General features: G+C 41.2%; 2 protein-coding genes across 2 annotated transcripts; both read right to left on the reverse strand.

Annotated features, from left to right (window-relative positions):
- Positions 1 to 496: 496 nt before the first annotated feature.
- On the reverse strand, positions 497 to 11228 carry LOC118078223 (vomeronasal type-2 receptor 26-like). The gene is made up of 6 exons (XM_088654773.1): positions 11182 to 11228; positions 9773 to 10064; positions 6772 to 7653; positions 4370 to 4597; positions 2730 to 2856; positions 497 to 1398 (listed from the first exon to the last, which is right to left on the reverse strand). The coding sequence occupies exons 1-6, from the start codon at positions 11226 to 11228 to the stop codon at positions 497 to 499; spliced, it is 2478 nt and encodes an 825-aa protein (XP_088510899.1).
- A 2622-nt stretch (positions 11229 to 13850) lies between these two features.
- On the reverse strand, positions 13851 to 21038 carry LOC118078224 (vomeronasal type-2 receptor 26-like). Its single transcript, XM_035101996.3, has 5 exons — positions 20877 to 21038; positions 19055 to 19945; positions 17604 to 17831; positions 15507 to 15633; positions 13851 to 14752 (listed from the first exon to the last, which is right to left on the reverse strand). Exons 1-5 carry the CDS (start codon positions 21036 to 21038, stop codon positions 13851 to 13853), a joined length of 2310 nt encoding a protein of 769 aa, XP_034957887.3.
- Positions 21039 to 21501: the final 463 nt, after the last annotated feature.

Genomic DNA, 21501 nt, shown 5'->3' on the forward strand with positions numbered 1-21501 from the left:
ACGCCAGGCACTCCTGTCTTCCACTGCCTCCCGCAGTTTGGTCAAACTCATGATATATCTCTCATTTACTTTTAAAAAGTCCGTTTCACACCACAAAATTCTGAAGAATTTTAGACCCTTCACATAGTCCCAACTTATTAACACATTTTACATTTCAGTATAGATTACCCAAAACACAAATAAAAGCATGGACATATGGTGCAGAAATAGACTTTGGAGGTTCAGACTGGGTCCCACAAAGCAGACTGTTTTGATAGTATTATAACTTCAATTAAAATAAAAAGTAATGATTTCACAACAACCCTATGATAATAGCTTCAGTTCGGCTCCCACAAAGAAATATAACTTCAATTAAAATAAAATAAAAATATTCATCACAAAACCACCCCACAATAATCATAAATGCTGAAATACTGTCATTATTTCACATAGTGCCAGTTTTTCTGTAACTATGTTATGTTTTCCTGTGCAGGGGGAAGACAACCAGGTTCAATATTCATTTATTTCTCTGCATTAGCTGTTCTTTGTTGTTAAGCTCAGGCCTCATGACAATAATGTAGCATTTAGGAGAAAATATACATCCCAGTAACCCTGCACTGGAAGCCAAGATGGAGAAAATCTCCACAGCCACCATGTATTTTCCTCTTGTGCTCAGGTAAGTTGGAACAAAAGAGAGCCAAACACTGCAAAAGACCAACAAACTGAAAGTGATGAACTTGGCTTCATTAAAACTGTCAGGTAACTTCCTGGCTAGGAAAGCTACAGTGAAGCTGAGAATGGCTAGGAAGCCCATGTAGCCCAAGACACAATAAAACATGATGCTTGAGCCTTCATTACATAGCAAAACAATTTCTTCAGTCATTGAGTCTGCGTCCACATCTGGGAATGGTGCAAAGGTTCCCAACCACAGAATACAAATCCCTACTTGAGTACTGGAGGAGGAGATAACTATGGAATAAGCCAAGCGTTTACCAATCCATTTCCTCATCCTGGATCCTGGTTTAGTAGCCATGAATGCCAAAACCACAGAGATGGTTTTGGCCAAGATGCTAGAAAGGGCTACAGAGAAGACAATACCAAAAGCAGTTTGTCGCAGAAGACAGGTCACCTCATTAGGCCTTCCAAGAAACAACAAAGAACAGAGGAAACACAAGAGGAGGGAGATGAGAAGAATGTAGGTGAGGCTTCTATTGTTGGCCTTGACTATGGCAGTGTTCCGGCATTTAATGAAGATGACAAGCACTAGAACTGTGGTCAGAGACAACAAAACAGCAAAGGAAATTAGAACAATGCCCAAAGTGTCATCAAAAGCCAGGACGTTTGGAATCTTAGGAATGCATCGATCCTGATCTTTGTTTGGATATTGATCATTTGGACAAGTGACACAAGTTTCCATGTCTGGGGGAAAAATGAAATTTAATTCAATGAAAATAGTTCTCAAGCTTTTTCAAGAGACCACCTAACATAGATTCACCATAGGTTACAAAACCTTCTGAACAATTGGCTTCCAAAAAGGGAACACCAGCCATCAAATAAGTGTGTGTGTGTGTGTGTGTGTGTGTGTATTTGTGTACTCGCTCTTGACCCCCTTCTCCCCTTCTTAGAATAATAACTGCTGCGCAGTGAAAAGAGAGATTCACTGCAAATGATATCCATTATCGGGGAAGCTAGATAATTTTGCAACATGAGCAAAAATAATAAATATTACTAATGAAAGGTCCTATATTTCTAAAAAGGTAAAGATAAAGGACCCCTGGCAGTTAAGTCCAGTAATGGACGACTCTGGGGTTCCGGCGCTCATCTCACTTTACTGGCCAAGGGAGCTGGTGTTTGTCTGCAGACAGTTTTTCTGGGTCATGTGGCCAGCATGACAAAAATGCTTCTGGCGAAACCAGAGTAGTGCACAGAAATGCCGTTTACCTTCCCACCGGAGAGGTACCTATTTATCTACTTGCACTTTTTGGCAGGCTTTCGAACTGCTATGTTGGCAGTAACTGGGACCGAGCAACGGGAGCTCACCCCACCGCGGGGATTCGAACCGCCAACCTTCTGATCGGCAAGCCCAAGAGGCTCAGTGGTTTACACCACAGCACCACCCACATCCCTTTCTATATTTCTAAGGAGACACAAATCCACCAGATAAATGTGAGGAGGGGGGTATGCTTGGGGGTTCTCAATGCTTCATTGAAGAAGCCCATAACAGGTCTTCTGCTTTAAAAGTTTTTTTTTTCACACTAGCAAAAAAATAACAAACAATATTAATGGAATGTTCTACATTTTCCAGACAATAGATAATGCCATTATTACTCCAGTGTTACTCAGAAATGTTTTTACCTGTGTTTCTATTATATTAAAAGTTCCAATAATATTAACAAGAGCGTTCCATATAAAGCTTATCTATATAAACAATAAGAACCATACAATGGTATCTCTACTTACGAATGTTTCTACTTACGAATGGAGCTCCGTCCGCCATCTTGGATGCGGTTTTAGATAGGATTTTTTTTCTACTTACGAATTTTTAGATAGGGTTGCTTCGACTTACGAATTTATTCTCCCAATGCATTCCTATGGGATTCAACTTAATTTTTTTTTCGACTTACAAATGTGCATTCGGAACGCATTAAATTCGTAAGTAGAGGTACCACTGTATATTATCCCATGATTTGAATTTTTTTGGGGGGCACCCAAAGTTAATATCAGCTAACTTGCAAAACAGTAAATCCTACCAATCTCATTTGAAAACATCCCATCTTGACATGGAGCACAATCATAACAGCAAAATTTCTCCCCCTCCTTTTTTAACTTCCGGTAACCAGGATGGCAGTTGTCATTACATACTGAAAGGGGTGGCACCTATCCAAAGGGAAAGGTTATTATTAAGAAAATGCCTGGGAAATTGATCTTAAATCAGTAAGAATCACCAGTAAATAGGAGTGTAAATGATATGGAATAACATATCCATATGAGCACAGGTTCAATATTCACTGGATGAAATACTGATTATGTCAGACATCTTAAACACTAAAGTTAGAATTTCTGTACTGAGCCCAGCAAGCACTAGAAAATGTTATACATCTGATGTAATGTCATTAACTCATTTAGAGACCCTATGATTCTCCATATTTTGTTGAATTAGCATTCCTATCGGCCAAAGTTTTCCATCTGAAGGGCCAAATGTTTCCATGAATTACATCTAACCTGCACTTAGCTGTCTTAGCATAGTTAGGATGGCTCTCTTATACAGGGCACAAAATCACTGTCATGCCAAGGAGGCCTCTAACAAGACTCAGACAAGCTCGGTCGTGGGGGAGTTCTGGGCACCACAGTTCAAGAAGGATACTGACAAGCTGGAACGTGTCCAGAGGAGGGCAACCAAAATGGTCAAAGGCCTGGAAACGATGCCTTATGAGGAATGGCTTAGGGAGCTGGGTATGTTTAGCCTGGAGAAGAGAGGGTTAAGGGGTGATATGATAGCCATGTTCAAATATATAAAAGGATGTCATATAGAGGAGGGAGAAAGGTTGTTTTCTGCTGCTCCAGAGAAGCGGACATGGAGCAATGGATTCAAACTACAAGAAAGAAGATTCCACCTAAACATTAGGAAGAACTTCCTGACAGTAAGAGCTGTTCAGCAGTGGAATTTGCTACCATGGAGTGTGGTGGAGTCTCCTTCTTTGGAGGTCTTTAAGCGGAGGCTTGACAGCCATCTGTCAGGAATGCTTTGATGGTGTTTCCTGCTTGGCAGGGGGTTGGTCTGGATGGCCCTTGTGGTCTCTTCCAACTCTATGATTCTATAAGTTATGTGATGTCTAACTGATTTCAATGACAAGTCTAGCAGCAGGGCCTCTGGTTTCAGCTATTACAGGGCAGAACATTTCTTCAGGGAAGGGACTGGTCTGCCTTCTATAATGACTTTTAAACATGATTGTATCCAGGTGGCTTACTACTTGAAGGGTTCCAGTCATCTTATGTATTTTTTCCCGGATTAACTCAAAGATGATAAATGCAGATGGATTGTACCAGGAAAGAGAATGAAGATGAAGATGCCTGGGTTAAAATATGGCTGGAGCTTCCTATAAATACCATTGTGGCCATAATCCAGGAGGTGTTGCTGAAGGTAGTGTTTTTCTGGTACTGGACTCTGGTTGAGCTTTTCCGCATCACCTCTTCAACGTCATCCCTTTGATGGCGGAGCTACAACCTTCTACATTTATGGGGAAACCTTATACATTTATAGTGGGCATATCACAAGCTTACTGGGGATTGACACAGTATATTTGATGTTATTCCTAGTATTACTGGTTAGCCATGTTATTGTTTGATCATGAATGTTGCTACTTGGGAGGCAGTATGGCTCTTACCCTACCTGAGTCAAGTTCCAGTGCCATTTGATTCTGTCCTCATTAATGGAAAATTCTTTGCCCAGAGGAGCATGAGGATCCAGCTTCCCCACTTTGACCCTGATGTAGGATCCATTTGGGAAGGTCACCAAGTTTCTAATATCAAATCCACCTACTAATTCCCCATGTTTGTTAAATGAAATTTCATCTCCGGCACTGTTGTTGAATGACATCATCTGAAGGGATGAGTGGAGCTAGAGAGAGAGAGAGAGAGAGTTTTAAAGTGCAAAAAGCATTGTAATATTATCATTAAAATATGAAATCACAACAGCTTTTGGTAGCAGATATCGGAAGAGAGTGGCAAATGATCAAACCAGTGGAAATTCAGGATTTGAATGTGCTGCCCAATATATTTAGGGAGGAAAACTAAGACTATTACCACTACTGGAGGCAAGAAGTCTTCCTCTAGAAAATTTATTTTTTGTTGAATTGAGGAGGGGGAAAGGAGCACAAGCTTGGGTAAGATAAATGCAAGATGGCAATAAGATAAGCTAAAAAACATTTCATGGTTCACATTGCTAAAATCACAAAGAGCAACAATAAAACCTTATTTAAATAGTTGAGTTGCAAGAATTTGGCTAAGGAGGTGCTCAGATTCTTTGCTCTGAAGGAAATAGTGGAGCTAGAGAAAGAAAGAGAGAGATCAAAAGTCTGTAAAGAATTGTAATATTATCAATAAGGTTATTCAAGCAACTTTCCTAGATAGATTTGCATGCTTTTTCTCTGTTGTGAGGAATTCACAACAAAGTGTTATCTGCTTTTGGTAGCAGATACGGGAAGAGAGTGGTAAATCATCAAATAAGTGGAAATGCAGGATTTAAATGTGTTAGAGGAGAAAACTCAGACTATTGGCATTGCTTGAAGCAAGAAGGCTTTCTGTAGAAAAGTGAATTCCTTTTGAAATGAGCAGGCGAAAGGGAACAAAAATATGGTAAAATAAATGCAAGCAGGCGATAAGTGCACTGTGCACATTGCTAAAAACATAAAGAGCAGCAGCAAAACCCTCAGCACGAAGTACGTTTGAGGAACTGAGGGGAATAGTACTGACCTGAAATGAAGTCCAAGGCCTTATTGACAAAATAAAAATATACAAATTACCTGTCCTGGATGGCATCTACCTGAGTTATTTAAGAGCTCATATATGAATATGCTGAACTGCTAATTAAAATATGTAACTTCTCCCTAAGATCAGGCTCCATGCTTGAGGATAGCCCAATATAACACCATCTTTTTGAAAAAGGGATCCAGGGAAATTCTGGAGATTACAGGCTGATTAGCTTAATCAGAACCTGCATGGAAACTACAACTAATCCAGAATGCGGCTGCCGAGACCATATAACACCGGTCTTGAAAGACCTACATTGGTTCCCAGTATGTTTCTGAGCACAATTCAAAGTGTTGGTGCTGACCTTTAAAGCCCTAAACGGCCTTGACCCAGTATACTTGAAGGAGCATCTCCACCCCCATCGTTATGCCTGGACACAGAGGTCCAGCGCTGAGGGCCTTCTGGCGGTTCCCTCACTGTGAGAAGCAAAGCTACAGGGAACCAGGCAGAGGGCCTTCTTGGTAGTGGTGCCCGCCCTATAGAATGCCCTCCCATCAGAGGTCAAAGAGATAAACAACTACCTGACATTTACAAAACTTCTGAAGGCAGGCCTGTTTAGGGAAGTTTTTAATCTGTGACATTTTATTGTATTTTGTTCTTTGTTGGAGTGGCTGGGGGGACCCAGCCGGATGTGTGGGGTACAAATAATAAATTAATAATAATAATTAATAATGGTTTCTGAAAGAGTAAGCCCTGCTTTACTCATCTGCTACAATTCTTTGTAAGTTTTACCAAGCATATAGATATGATCCAGTTATTATTTATTGAATTGTAGGTCACTTGGGTTTTTACAAAACATTGACTCAAAGCATTTTACAATATAGTACAAAAATTAAAATCAGTGCAAAGCTGAAATGGAGGACATCCAAAACTCTCCAAGTTATAGGTCCAAAACCTGACTGGGAAGAAACATTTTTCCTGGTGCCCAAAGGGAGCCAGTAATGCCTCCATGGGAACAGCATTCCATAGTCTGGGAGTCACCATTGAAAAGTTCTATTCTCTGTACCTGAAATAGCGCTTCATCTCAGCCACCCACAAACAATGGCAGAGACTCCTAGGTCTCTCCCGGGAACTTTCCTTTCTTCTGCCATTCTCCCAACCTGGGGTTGCTTCACTTCTCGGACTCTCATTGAGGGGTCCTTCCATTATCAATCTGCTGCTTTCATGTGGGTGCAGTCCTTGGCTCCCAATGGCATCCCAGAAGGGGAGACATCAGAGCAATAACTGCAAGTAAACTGGATGCTTTACAAAAGGGAGTATTACCTTCCATGTTTCCACATTCCAAGGATATGGCCGGCCCCCGGTCTCAATTATTCTGTAGTTGGCTCTGGATGAGTATGTGATATGTAAGGCATGTGCCAGAGAACAGACAGCATTATAGATAGCATAGCTTTGGCCAGTCATACTCATGGCAAAATAAGGGGCAGGAAGGCTCTCCAGCATCTCCTCTCCTGTACATATGGTGTCTATTGGCTCCATATCGTTTGGAAATTTACAGCTGAATGCTTGTTTCCAAAATTCCTTGATAAAACCATCTTTCTTTTTCCAAGAGGGGTGTACATTCTGAAGAAACTCTTTAAAGCCGCCCGGTTGACTTGAATGAATTGCAAAGGATAAAGCACCATGAAGCCCTTCCATATCCATATCCAATATCTTTAGAAGGGTACATGATGTGAATTCAATTTGGGCTGTTGTAATCCACACTTTTGCTGCAGATACCGTCTCCGGATATTCAGGATGCAGTTCTTGAAAAAATCTAGTTCCTGCTATAGCATATGGCAACCATGAAATAGAAGAGGTTTCTCCATATATAATAATCACATCAGCTTTGCTTACCGCAAAAGCTGGCAAATATTTCTGTGTTTCTGCGACTTTTTGTAGATCAATGACTTTATGCAAATCTTTACGAATTTGACGTATGAATGCCGAACAGATTTTATTCCGCAGAAGCATTGGCTCTATGGTCTGCAAAAAATGATCTCCACCTTCATCATCTATAGCCATCAGACCTACCCACTTCCACCTGAAATACACAAGTAACTCAAGAATTCCTTGATACTGAAGGGCTTCATTGGGGGCCATGCGATAAAATGAAGGGAACTCCAACTGATCATTCAATTCTGGTTGAAATGAGCCATATGAAATCTAAAACAAACAAACAAAAGCACACCATTTCAATGTTGGAGAAGGAGTTCAGTATTTTATTTAAAACCTTGGCACATATCCATCTTTCTTAAGCTGAAATTCCCCCTTCAAAAAAAAGCATGTAGGAACAAGAGCATGAAACAGAAAGACAGAATGACTACCATTTCCCGCATTCAATGCAAAACTCAACACTCTTACCCATTGATACAGATTGTAACAGCTGATAGTCCCTCCTGACCATAAAACTCATTGCATTTTGATATATAGCATACACAAGTGCTGGATGCAAGTAACACAGCCTTCTTACCGTAGACTCAGGTCTTCAGGTCCCACACTGCTGGTGGAATCACATTTGCCTGGGTTCTGGCCTGTGAGATCAGCAGGCAAAACGTTTCTGTCAGGTTCCATGAAAGAGCATCAGCAATGCTACCAATAGCACCATAGAGACCAACTAAGTTTGTCATAGGTATGAGCTTTCGTGTGCATGCACACTTCTCACACGAAAGCTCATACCTATGACAAACTTAGTTGGTCTCTAAGGTGCTACTGGAAGGATTTTTTTTTTGACTGCGTCAGACCAACATGGCTACCTACCTGCATCAGCAATGCTATCTTTCATAAATGAGTTACAGGTAGGTAGCCATGTTGGTCTCACGTAGTCAAAAAAAAAGAATCCTTCCAGTAGCACCTTAGAGACCAACTAAGTTTGCCATTGGTGTGAGCTTTCATGCACATGAAAGTTCATACCAATGGCAAACTTAGTTGGTCTCTAAGGTGCCACTGGAAGGATTTTTTTAATTTTATTTTTCATAAATGAAATATGCTATAATAAAGGAAGAGAATGATCAACAAAGGAATGCCCCAGCTGCATGAACCAGGGGTTTCTGTGAGGGAGAGAATTAATAACAGTAGGCTGACAGTAAACACAAAATGTGCATTAAAATTCATAAGTGTGTCAGTCAAGCATCAAATTGAATCAATGGGGGGGGGGACCCTCAAGGAAGCTTACATCCCCGGTTGGTCTCTCCAGAACTGAAGCAGGAATCTACTCCCCAACAACAAATTATTACCAAATATAACACCAAAGAAATGCAGTATGGCTTTCATCTGACTTAGCCTAAAGTTTCATTTTTAAAATGCATTCTCTCCAAAAAGAAACCCAACCAAAATTCTGCAGGAAAGAGAACCAGGCTGTGAAATCATCTTGCATGTAAATGGAAAGCCACGACAGCCAACGCTTACATGTATACCTCACAAAGTCAAAGCCAGGAGCTGTCATTCTCCAAGTACAATTAGATAGATGATGATAGATAGATAGATAGATAGATAGATAGATAGATAGATAGATAGATGATAGATGGATGGGACCCAGGTGGCGCTGTGGGTTAAACCACAGAGTCTAGGGCTTGCTGATCAGAAGGTCGGCGGTTCGAATCCCTGCAACGGGGTGAGCGCCCGTTGCTCGGTCCCAGCTCCTGCCCACCTAGCAGTTCGAAAGCACATCAAAGTGCAAGTAGATAAATAGGGACCGCTCCAGCAGGAAGGTAAACGGCATTTCCATGCGCAGCTCTGGTTCGCCAGAAGCAGTTTTGTCATGCTGGCCACATGGCCCGGAAGCTGTCTGCAGACAAACGCTGGCTCCCTCGGCCTATAGAGCAAGATGAGCGCCGCAACCCCAGAGTCGGACACGACTGGACCTGATGGTCAGGGGCCCCTTTACCTTTTTAGATAGATAGATAGATAGATGATAGATAGATAGATAGATAGATGATAGATAGATAGATAGATAGATAGATAGATAGATAGATAGATAGATAGATGATAGATAGATAGATAGATAGAGATAGATGATAGACAGACAGACAGACAGACAGATGATAGATCAATAGATAGATAGATGATAGATGATAGATAGATAGATAGATAGATAGATAGATAGATAGATAGATAGATTAGATAGATAGATAGACAGAATATTACTATGTTCTGTATAGGCCACCTACTTCATTGTGCCAGAGGACAGGATAATAACAAGAAAAAATACAGACTTCACTTTTTGTGTCACCAAATTCGTACATAAAAATTGAAAATTGCCATTGTTTGGATAATCAAATTCTACCTGTGGAATCTTGTAAAGACCTAAGATATCTGCCATTGTTGAGGAGGTCTCAGCGGTCAGTCCCCCGATGACTCCTATTACATTTTCCTGGATGCCACATTTGTAGTTGGGCACAAAATTATGTGAGTTAAACAGCAGATCCTGAGTGTTGTGGTAGGTCATCTTTGGGTCATCGTAGCTGTCATAGATGTGGAACCCCAGAGTGACATTGGACAAGATATTGGGATTCTTATTGATCTCTTCAACAGCGAACACCAAGGCTAGGATATGCTGGTAGAACTTTGTCACCACTCTGCAAATGAAGGGACTTGCAATTTCATTGGAAAATTAAAGTAAATTATTTTAACACTGTTTGCATCTAGATCCAAGAGCTGAAAGTGTCAAGCTATAAAGAGGGGTCACAGCCAGGAAAGTTAGTCATTAGCTAAATCCCGTTGGCAAGAAAACAGCTATGTTATGGTTATTAGACTTGTGTATGATATAATTCTGTTTGTAGTACTGATTTGTTTATTAAGTTGTTTTATAGCATAAATCATTTTTAAAAACCCTGTTTCTTTGAAGGATGCTTTAATTAATTAATATCTATGATCCAGTATTTCCATTTGTGATTATTATTATTATTAAAATTTACATTCTTCATGTAGTGTTGGAGAAGTTTCCAACACAGTGAGATTGGAGTTCTACTCATGGACTGTCACTTCAAAAAAATTTTCTCCAATGGTTCTCCAACCTTCTGGAAAAGATATTGAGGGTAATGCAAATGAGAGGAGGAGAAAGTTCCATTGTACAAGTGGGAATGTGCATTGATTTTCACCCTGTGTTATCTTTACACAGCTTGGCATTCCTAGCTAGAAAGCCATTTAGGAATGAAAGCATGAAATTTATTCCTATGGGAACACTGATGATCTTGGATTTCATGGTTTCTTCCTGAAAAGACTGCAGTCAACCACCAAAAGAGAGACAAAGAAAGAAGGGATTTGTCTGATTTCTCCAGATCTATGAATTGTTTGATCTCTCCTCCTCTGTCATTCATCAGATCTTGTTCCCTCCTTCCCTGCATGGCTTTCTGCCTGAAAATGGCTGTCATCAACCAGCAAAGAGGAAGGAAGGAAGGAAGGAAGGAAGGAAGGAAGGAAGGAAGGAAGGAAGGAAGGAAGGGGGCAAATGCTGGCTGTTCAGATATCTGTATCTGCAGAATGTATAGAGAAGTTTGGACATAATTCTTTACATTCGAATCAGAGAATTTACACAGAGTGCAGGCAGATAATTATAATGGGAACTGTGTGTAGTCTTTTTCGAATAAATCAAGGAAACATGAATTCAAAGAAACATGCAGTCAACTATACAAACATAAAGAACCACTAACACATGCACACACCACAGTTTTGTAGAAGGAAACAATTCCTTACAAAGGGAATTCATTCAGTTCTGGGGAAGGTTGCTCTTTGCACACCATGTTTGGAAGCAGAAGGAAGAAAATCACCATCCTGATGGCAAGCTTCCATCCACACATGAAATCTCCCCTGTCTCTCAGTTTACCATATTATTACTGCTATTGATCTGATCTGAGCAAGATAGTTTGAGTGGCAGCTGGCTCTGCCAACACTCAACTCAAAGGGACATCTTATCCTTAACCACAACAATTTCACAAAAGCGTACATTGAATGACAATTAAGATACACAATTTGAAACTTCAGCACTACAATGAAATGCTGGCTGTTCAGATATCTGACTCTGCAGAGTATATAGAGAAGTTTGGACATAATTCTTTACAGTCAGATCTGTAAATTTACACAGAGCGCATGCAGATAACGGGACCTGTGTGTAGTTTGTTTGTTTTTCCAGTGGAAAAACAAAACATGAAACAGGCAGTCAACTATAGAAACATAAAGAGAGAGGGGGGGGAAGAGGGAGAGAAGCAAGTTTTGTAGAAGGAAACAATTCCTTACAGAGGTTCCTCAATCAGTTCTGGGGAAGGTTGCTTCGTGAATAAAACTTTCTGGATACTGTAATGCATAAGAGATGTCATCCCACCAATGAGGAGATCGCCTGGCTCATACCACTCATGTGGAACATGTACAGGTTTCTTTCTGGTGCAGCTAATACTATGCACTTTGCACACCATGTTTGGAAGCAGAAGGAGAAAAATCACCATCCTAATTGTAGCTTTCCGTCCACACATGAAATCTCCTGTGCCTCTCAGTTTACCATATCATTCCTGCTATTGACCTCATTTGAGCAAGATGGTTTTATTAGCAGCTGACTCTCCCAACACACTACTCAAAGGGACTCCTATCCACCTCAACCTTAACCTCAACAATATCACATAAGCATACCTTGAATGCCAATTAAACTACATCAATCTGAAATGTGAGCTTTACAATGTAAGAGGTGAAACTGGTCAAAAATGCACAGCCCTAACTCTCTCTGTTCCCTACCCGGAGCAGTCTATGGAACACTGGGGAACTTATAATCATTTCAGACTTTCCAACTGAATGTTTTCCTCTTCTGGGAAGCCACTGGAGCTTTGGTTAATTGAATTGATTATACTGATTTAGATAATTGCAGGGGAAATAATAACTTCTGCAATGTTCTTGCCTGCTGAAAATATGGTTTCTTTGAATGAAACATATTTGTTACATCACAGAGTTGGAAGGGAACTTTAAGGTTCCCTCTGGGAATGGGGGTTATTGTTTTGTCACAACTTGCCTATTGCAGTTTGGGGCAGGTCGACAAATGTTTTCAATGCAATAAATGAACAATGAAATGAAGCTTGGGAAGCTTAACACAGGTCCCACCAAATGTGACATGGGTTTCAAACAGAAATTCTCTTCTTGTAGAACAGACAATTTCAAATAGCATTACAGTGGTACCTCACAAGATTAATGCCCTGCAAGATGAATTTTTCGCAAGACGAATGCGTCTTGCGATCTGATGGTGACTCGCAAGACGAATTCGTTTTGCGAAAAATTCATCTTGCAAATCGCAGCTTCCCATAGGAATGCATTGAAATTTAATTAATGCATTCCTATGGGCAAAAAAAAGGAATTTCAATGCATTCCTATGGGAAACCGTGATTTGCAAGACAAATTTTTCGCAAAACGAATTGACTCACGGAATGAATTAAATTCGCCTTGCGAGGCACCACTGTATTAGTGTTATTACTACTATTTTAATTTATTACTAAAAGTGTATTATGGGATTTGAAGAACGCTTCAGAATCTATTATAGACAGTAAACTGTCATCTATGACCACTGCATCTGCACCTTGTAATGGAGCTCCAATCTCATGTCTTTATTGTCTGGCTCTCCCTCTGCTAATACCCTCTGCAACTTACTTAGTAGCCCAGGCAATTCGCTGCTGGGATGTGAATAGGGATGTGAGGTTTTTGGAAGGGGTAAATAACAAAGCAATTGAAAGAAACAAAAAGAAACACATTCAGTTGAACGCAGTCGATATGTGTTCCCAATTTATTTACTAATTTGTTGACTTTCATCACAAAACAATCAAAGGACAGGTAACAACAGGGCACCACTATCCATAAAACCAATCAATACAATTAAGCAGATTTTTTTATAAAAAAAAATCATAGCATATTGAGGAAATATCAAGCACGTATCTTATCCACATTGTGTGAATAGGAACACACTGTATTGTAACTTAATGTTGGTGTTGGCCAGATCTTGAGCCACTGGTTAGTTATAAAGATACGTCAACTCGTCTCATGGTTACAACATTGCAGCTTCTAGTCTAGTTTCTTCTATTTATTCCAGAGCTCTGACATCAACTGTAATTCTCTGAAAAACTCTGCCACAGTAATATACATGTTTTCTATTCCTGCTTCCAACTTCTTGGCCAATCAAGGAACAAAGAGTATACAGTATCCTGTTAACATTTTAGCCTCATGGTGAGAATTGCATCCGTTTTCATGTTTTTTTTTCCTTTTTAAAATCACTATGCAAAACCACAGAACAAAAAGTGTTTTAACTGTTTACATAGACCCTATTTATTTACACATCTCTGATTATTATGTGTAGAATACAAAGAAAAAAATGGAAGCATAAACTCTCCTATTATTTATAGCTTTCTTCGGATCAGTTGCTCTTTGTTGTTCAGCTCAGGCTTCAGTAAAATGATGTAGCATTTAGGGGAAAATATGCAACACAGTAGCCCAGCACTGGAAGCCAAGATGGAGAAGATCTCCACAGCCACCATGTATTTTCCTCTTGTGCTCAGGTAAGTTGGAACAAAAGTCAGCCAAACACTGCAAAAGACCAACATACTGAAAGTGATGAACTTGGCTTCATTAAAACTATCAGGCAACTTCCTGGCTAGGAAAGCTACAGTGAAGCTGAGAAAGGCCAGGAAGCCCAGGTAGCCCAGGACACAATAAAACATGATGCTTGAGCCTTCGTTACATAGCAATATAATTTCTTCAGTCATTGAGTATGTGTCCACATCTGGGAACGGCGCAGAAGTTGCCAGCCACAGAGTACAGATCCCTATTTGAATTTTGGAGCAGGAAAAGACAATGGAATAAGTCAGCCTTTGTCCCAACCACGTCCTCATCCTGGATCCTGGTTTGGTGGCCATGAATGCCAAAACCACAGAGATGGTTTTGGCCAAGATGCTAGAGAGGGCTACAGAGAAAATTATACCAAAAGCAGTTTGTCGGAGGAGGCAGGTTGCCTCATTAGGCCTTCCGAGGAACATCAAGGAGCACAGGAAACACAAGAGAAGGGAGATGAGGAGAATATAGGTGAGGCTTCTGTTGTTGGCCTTGACTATGGCAGTGTCCTGGTATTTGATGAAGATGCCAAGCACCAGCACTGTAATCAGTGATAACAAAACTGCAGAGAAATTTAGAACGACAGCCAAAGTGTCATCAGTAGCCAGGAAGTTTGGACTCTTAGGAATGCACTGATCCTTCCCTTTGTTTGGATATTGGTCATCTGGACAAGGGGCACAACTTTCCATGTCTGGAGAGAAAAGGAACAGAAATTGTTCTCATCATAGCTGTCTTAGCAGAAGTCTACCTAGCGTTGATGCAAAGAATTGAGACTATGCTTTCGAAAGGGAGCTTGTTTGGGATCTCTATGTGAAAGACCTCTAGGTCTCTACATTTCTAAGGAGATAGAGATCCACCAGGTGAATCCAAATTGGGTGTGTGGAACTTTGGGGGCTTTAAGGACTTCCTTAGAGAAGCTCATAACAGATGCCTAAAAAGGGTCCTTTGTATTTAAAAGGGTTTTTCCACAACTGTTTCATAATAACAACAACAACAAAAACCCCAAAAATTAGTACTAATGAAACGTTCTTTTACATTTTGCAGACAACAGATCTTGCAATCATCATATCAGAGTTACCTGGGAATTTGCTGGTGCTAAAATGTTTTACCTGGGATTCTACGTATCATTTCCTCAAGATGTTTAACAAGAACTATTCATAAAACTTCTGTATTTAAATAACGAAAACTATATTTTATTCCCAGTGCTTTTTTTCCCTTGGGAGATGCAGGGGGATGCATACCCCTAAACATTTTGTGAATCGACGTTCGGCCTCCTTGAGGGGCAGTATTTCACTATGAGTAGGAAAATGAGAGTACCCCTAAACATATTTATTTTATTTTTTTAGAAAAAAGGACTGATTATACCATTATTTGAGGATAACCCCCAGCTTACTTGAGGGGGGGGGAATGTATTCTTTGATATATATTTATATGACAAGTCCTACCAATCTCATTTGAAAACATCCCGTCTGGACATGGAGCACAATCATAACAGCAAGATTTCTCCCCCTCTTTTTTTTTCTTATGGTAGCCAGGATGGCAGTTGTCATTACATACTGAAAGAGGTGGTACCTATCCAAAGGGAAATTTATTATTAAGATAATGTTCAGGAAATTGAACTTATACCTGTAAAAAGCACCAGTAAATGATGTGGAATAGCACAAGAGAAGAGGTGCCAGAATCATTGGATGAAATACCTACTAGATCAGGCATCTTGAACACTAAAGATTTATTATTATTAAATTATATTATTAAATTTATTGGATACTTATCTTCCTATGCACACATTTTAAAAGGCCATGAATCATTAATAGCCAAAAGCTTGGTTGAAGAGGAATGTGTGTGTGTGTGTGTGTGTATGTATGTATGTGTATATATATGGTGTCAGGCGAGCCTCCCTGGGGACTGAATTCTACAAATTGGGAGCCACCACAGTAAACACCTGCTCTCATGTTGTCACCCTCCAGACCTCTATGTAGTGAGCACACAAATAAAGGCCTCAGATGATGATCGGAATATTGTAGTAGCTAGGTAAGGTAAAGTTAAAGGACCCCGGGATGGTTAAGTCCAGTCAAAGGTGACTATGGGGTTGTGGCGCTCATCTCACTTTCAGGCCAAGGGAGCCAGCATTTGTCCACAGACAGCTTTCTGGGCCATGTGGCCAGCATGACTAAACCACTTCTGGCGCAACAGAACACCGTGACGGAAGCCAGAGTGCACAGAAACACTGTTTGCCTTCCTGCCACAGTGGTACACACCATATTTTTCAGTCTATAAGACGTCCCCATGTATAAGATGCCCCCTACTTTTGGGGACGCTGATTTAAGAACATGGGGGTAGATACTATCCATGTATAAGATGAGCCAAGATTTTGAACATTATTTTAGAGTAAAAAAACATAGTCTTATACATGAATGTAATAACAGAAATGTTAATTTCTGCATTAAAAGGCAATTGTCTCTGCTCCATATATTATTTCGAAGATGTTATAAATTGTTGATATTGTTATGAGCTTGGGGTGTTGAGGTGGGTGCCAGACCTCTCTAATCCCTGGATCCAACAAATGTTAGAATTTAATAAAGGTTTCTAATTCTTGGAATTGCCAGGCTAGCCTCCTGGTGTGGTGATAGCCTGGATGATGAACTATTAAGAGGGAGGAAAGAGCTTGGGTGGGGTTTTCTCTCTCAACAGATAAAGCCACACACCTGGAACAGATAAAGCAGCAAAGCTAGCAGCAGATGGAGCAGCAGTTTGCTGAAGTGAAGTCATCTCAATGGGTTTGCTAGATCAACAGCTGCAAGTGATGAAGACTGACCTAGAAGCCTGGTTGTAAGACTTCAATAAGGGGGATCAAGAGGATAGAAGCCTAGCTAGCCTGGACTCTAAGGTATCTGAGTCACTAGTTGAAACCCTAATGGCTTTGACTAATTTGCAGTTGGCCAACAGGCTTGCAACAGCACAGGGTGGGGTGCTCTGGACTCAGTGTGGGGTACACAGCACCCAACCTTCAAGCACAGGGTGCTTGGTGCAGCCTGCTCCCAACCGTGCAATATCACAAGCACTCGTTGCATGCCACGTGTGTGACGTCACACACATGCCTTGCATGCGTGCAACGTCAGGCCCCCTCTATCTTCAATGCAAGATGTCACCGCTGCATTCCTCAGTTTCTTTAACACACTTTTATCTATTTGTCAACTCAATGCAGTTTCCCAGTGAATTTCAAATGTATGCAATATATTAATCAATTCTCCCTTTTTCTTTGTTACATATACAGAGGCGGAGCTAGGTGCTCCGGAACCCAGAGCGGCTGTGTGCATGGGGGTGGGGCTAGCCATGCATGGGGGCATACCCAGGGGGGCGTCACCGATTGCAAGTGTCCCGGGCGGCAGGGTGGCGATGTCACACACCCCTCAGGGATGACACCCAGGTGGGTCACACCCACTGCACCCCCCTTTATACACTAGTGTACATCTATAGACTTCTCATTTTATTGTATGATCATGAATATCGATACTTGAGAGACATTGTGGGTCTTTCCCTACCTGAGTCAAGTTCCAGTGCCATTTGATTCTGTCCTCATAAATGGAAAACTCTTTGCCCGGAGGAGCCTGAGGATCCACCTTCCCCACTTTGACCCTGATGTAGGATCTATTTGGGAAAGTCACCAAGTTTCTAATGTCAAATCCACCTACTAATTCCCCATGTTCGTTAAACGTAATTTCCTCTCCAGCACTGTTGTTGAATGACACCCTCTGAAGGAATGAGTGGAACTAGAGAGAGAAAGGGAGAGTTGTAAAAAAAAAACAAATCTATAAAGTGTTGTGATATTATCATTAAGGTGGTTCAGATAACTTTCCTAGATAGATTTGAATTTACTTTCTTGGTTGGGGCTGGGGGAATTCACAAGGAAGTGTATTCAACTTTCAGTAGCAGTTGCGCGGCAATGTCCCGACCCTCCCCGTGGTATAATGAAGACACATGACACGATAATTAAGGTTAACGGGCATAAAAAGGCCACAACTTTATTGGTTACAGATGATGAGCAGTATTGGCTTAGGCATTGGATCTAACCGACTATATTTGACTCCAGCCCATTTTGCTGGAAGTCCAGGAAGGATTAACCACCAGTAGGGGGAGTCCTGCTGATGAACATCAAGTAGGAACTCAACCTGGGGCCTCCGATAGGGGGCATGCCTTAGCCCCTAACCTCCCTAGGCTTCGGACAGGGCCATCCCCCCCCCCCCCAGATTCCTTTACTGGAATACCCTTCAATATTCAGGGGAGGTGATGGCACTACCTCCTCCCCCCCTGCAGCCTAGCAGAAATATTCCAATGCCTAACTTCCCCAACCAAAGTTGTGACGACTTGCTACAAGGTATGCGAAAACCAAATAGCCAGAGCCAATTTGCCAAGTGGAAAAATTCCTACCAGGCCCCTCAACGGCGACCAACCACAGTCCATAGCAAGGTCCAGGAACAGGAAAACCTAAAGGGTGGGTGGATGGGTGGGAAAAACCGGAGCAGCAATTGTGGGGAAGCAATTGAGAGATCCCTGGCTGCACGCCTGTTTAAATGTAGCAGGCCACATCCCCAGGCCGACCGGACGCAGCCTGGCTAGTGACGCAGCCGGGATTCCTCCAGCCACAGGGGCTGGGCACCCACCCCCTGTGCATGTGGAAGGGTTGTGACTGTCTGCAACACCACCTCCTTGCCAAGGCGGAAGTGGCTATATGGGAAGAGAGTGGCAAATCACAGAATTAGTGGAAATTCAGGTTTTGAATGTGCTGCCCCAGAGAGTCTATTTTCTTCCTAGACATTCTTTGAACAAATAAATCTACATTATATGCATACTCGTTTTCATTAAGTGCATTAACTCTTGAGGTGACAAATTCCAAAATTTGCTCATTTTAATGCCATGTACATAGGTATCAACAGTAATAGGTGAGAATTCAGTGTTGCATGCAAACCGAACAGTCTGCCACAGGAAACCTTACCTTCCAGGGTTCAACAGTCTGAGGAGATGGTCGGCCACTGGTCTCAATTGATCTGTAGTTGGCTCTGGATGAGTGCCTGATATGTAAGGCATGTGCCAGAGAATGGATGGCATTATAGATAGCATAGCTGTGACCAGTCATACTCATTGCAAAATAAGGTGCAGGAAGGCTCTCCAGCATCTCCTCTCCTGTACATGTGTTTGTGGTGTCTGTTGGCTCCATATTGTTTGGAAATCTACAGCTGAATGCTTGTTCCCAGAAAGTATGGATAAAACCATCTTCATTTGCCCAGGAAGGACGTACATTCTCAAGAAATTCTTGGAAGCCGGGCAGATCATTTGCGTGAATTGCAAAGGACAGAGCACCATGAAGCTCTTGCATATTGATATAAAACATATTTTGAAGGTTAGAGAATGTGAATTCAATTTGGGCTGTTGTAATCCATACTTTTGCTGTAGATACCTTCTCCTGATATTCAGGATGTATTTCTTGAATTATTCTAGTTCCTTCTATAGCATATGGTAACCATGAAATAGAAGAAGTTTCTCCATATATAATAACTGTATCAGCTTTGCTTACTGCAAAAGCTGGGAAAAGCCCCTGTGTTTCTGTGGCTACTTTCTGTACATTAAAATAGCTATGCAAATTGGTAGCAATTCGTTTTATGAATGCTAAACAGATTTTATTCTGCAAAAGCATTGGCTCTATGGTCTGCAAAAAATATTCTCCACCTTCATCGGCTATAGCCATCAAGCCTACCCATTTCCATCTGAAATACAGAAGTAACTCAAGAATTCCTTGATACTGAAGGGCTTCATTGGGGACCATGTGATAAAATGAAGGGAACTTAACTTGATCATTCAATTCTAGTTGAAATGAGCCATATGAAATCTAAAAGGGAAGAAGAGGGCATTTCAGCACGGAAAGAGGCATTCATCATATTGTTTAAAACCTTGTCACATACTCTCTAATATATCAAGGTTAGTGATATGAACCACAGACCTGTGTTCTAATTTGGTCGGGCTGACCTCCTAATTTGTCTACAAAGTAGCTTTCGCTAAGCCACTCATGGAAATAATTAATATCCTATTGATGCTGATGACTTTAGACAACCAACAATCGAGGCACTCTTGCCCCTTTGAAAATCTAAGGTCACTCATTAAAAAGATATGGGTGTGAGGAAGTTAATAACTCATACAGTAGCCTGACAGTAACACCAAAAGTATGCAGTGGAATTCATAAGTATATTACTATCACCTAATGTAACACCAATGGGACTCGGGTGGTGCTGTGGGTTAAACTACAGAGCCTAGGGCTTGCTGATCAGAAGGTTGGCGGTTCGAATCCCCACGATGGGGTCAGCTCCCGTTGCTCGGTCCCTGCTCCTGCCCACCTAGCAGTTCAAAAGCACATCAAAGTGCAAGTAGATAATAAATAGGTACGGCTTTGCCAGGAAGGTAAACGGCATTTCTGTGTGCTGCTCTGGTTCGCCAGAAGCGGCTTAGTCATGCTGGCCACATGACCCAGAATCTGTACACCAGCTCCCTTGGCCAGTAAAGCGAGATGAGCATCGAAACCCCAGAGTCATCTGCGACTGGACCTAACGGTCAGGGGTCCCTTTACCTTTCATGTAACACCAAAGAAATACAATATGGATTGCATCTGACGTAACCTGAGGTTTCGGTTTGAAAAGGCATTCTTTTCTCAAGAAGGAGGCCCCACCAAAATTCTGAAGGAAAAAGGACCAAACAGTCGAATTATTGCATATGAATCATCTAATTTCGACATGAAAGGGAGAAATTTCCATTGTTTGGATACCTACCTGTGGAATCTTGTAAAGACCTAAGATGTCTGCCATGTTTGAGGAGGTCTCAGCGGTCAGTCCCCCAATGACTCCTATTACATTTTCCTGGATGCCACATTTGTAGTTGGGTACAAAGTTATGAGAGTTAAAGAGCAGATCCTGAGTGTTGCAGTAGGTCATCTTCGAGTCACAATAGCTGTCATAGATGTGGAACCCGAGTGTGACATTGGGCAAGATATTGGGATTCTCATTGATCTCTTCAACAGCAAACACCAAGGCTAGGATATGCTGGTAGAGCTTTGTCACCATGCTGCAAATAAATTAACTGGATAATTAAACAGTGCACATAATTATTTTAATACTGTTTTTTTCTAGATTTGAGATATGCAGCTGTCGAACTATAAACCAGCAAAGTCATTCAGTAAGTCTGGTTGTCAAGAACTATGCCATGTGTGGGAATGATCAGGAATCTGGATGAGGAGATATTGTTTAATATATCCTATCCCAGCTTGTGTTAACAAGCTCCAAACTTAGCAGAGTTTTCATTCCCTTTTAATGCACAGCAAAAATGGTTGCTCAGGCTTGCTGAAGCCTATAGAATAATATAGATCTTTCCTGGTATTTTCCCTTTTATCCCTCTAAA

Source organism: Zootoca vivipara, chromosome 12 (genome assembly GCF_965207765.1).
Source record: "Zootoca vivipara chromosome 12, rZooViv2.hap1.1, whole genome shotgun sequence".
Taxonomy (NCBI): domain Eukaryota; kingdom Metazoa; phylum Chordata; class Lepidosauria; order Squamata; family Lacertidae; genus Zootoca; species Zootoca vivipara.

Coding starts and splice junctions, on each gene's coding strand:
- LOC118078223 (XM_088654773.1), bottom strand. CDS start 11,228: ATGGTGTGCAAAGAGCAACCTTCCCCAGAACTGAATGAATTCCCTTT. Junction 7,654..9,772: donor GTCTTTACAAGATTCCACAG/GTAGAATTTGAT, acceptor TGTTTGTTTTAG/ATTTCATATGGCTCATTTCA. Junction 1,399..2,729: donor GATGTTTTCAAATGAGATTG/GTAGGATTTACT, acceptor TTTTTCCCCCAG/ACATGGAAACTTGTGTCACT.
- LOC118078224 (XM_035101996.3), bottom strand. CDS start 21,038: ATGACCTACTGCAACACTCAGGATCTGCTCTTTAACTCTCATAACTTT. Junction 15,634..17,603: donor GGCACTGGAACTTGACTCAG/GTAGGGAAAGAC, acceptor CCCTTTGGATAG/GTACCACCTCTTTCAGTATG. Junction 14,753..15,506: donor GATGTTTTCAAATGAGATTG/GTAGGACTTGTC, acceptor TTTTCTCTCCAG/ACATGGAAAGTTGTGCCCCT.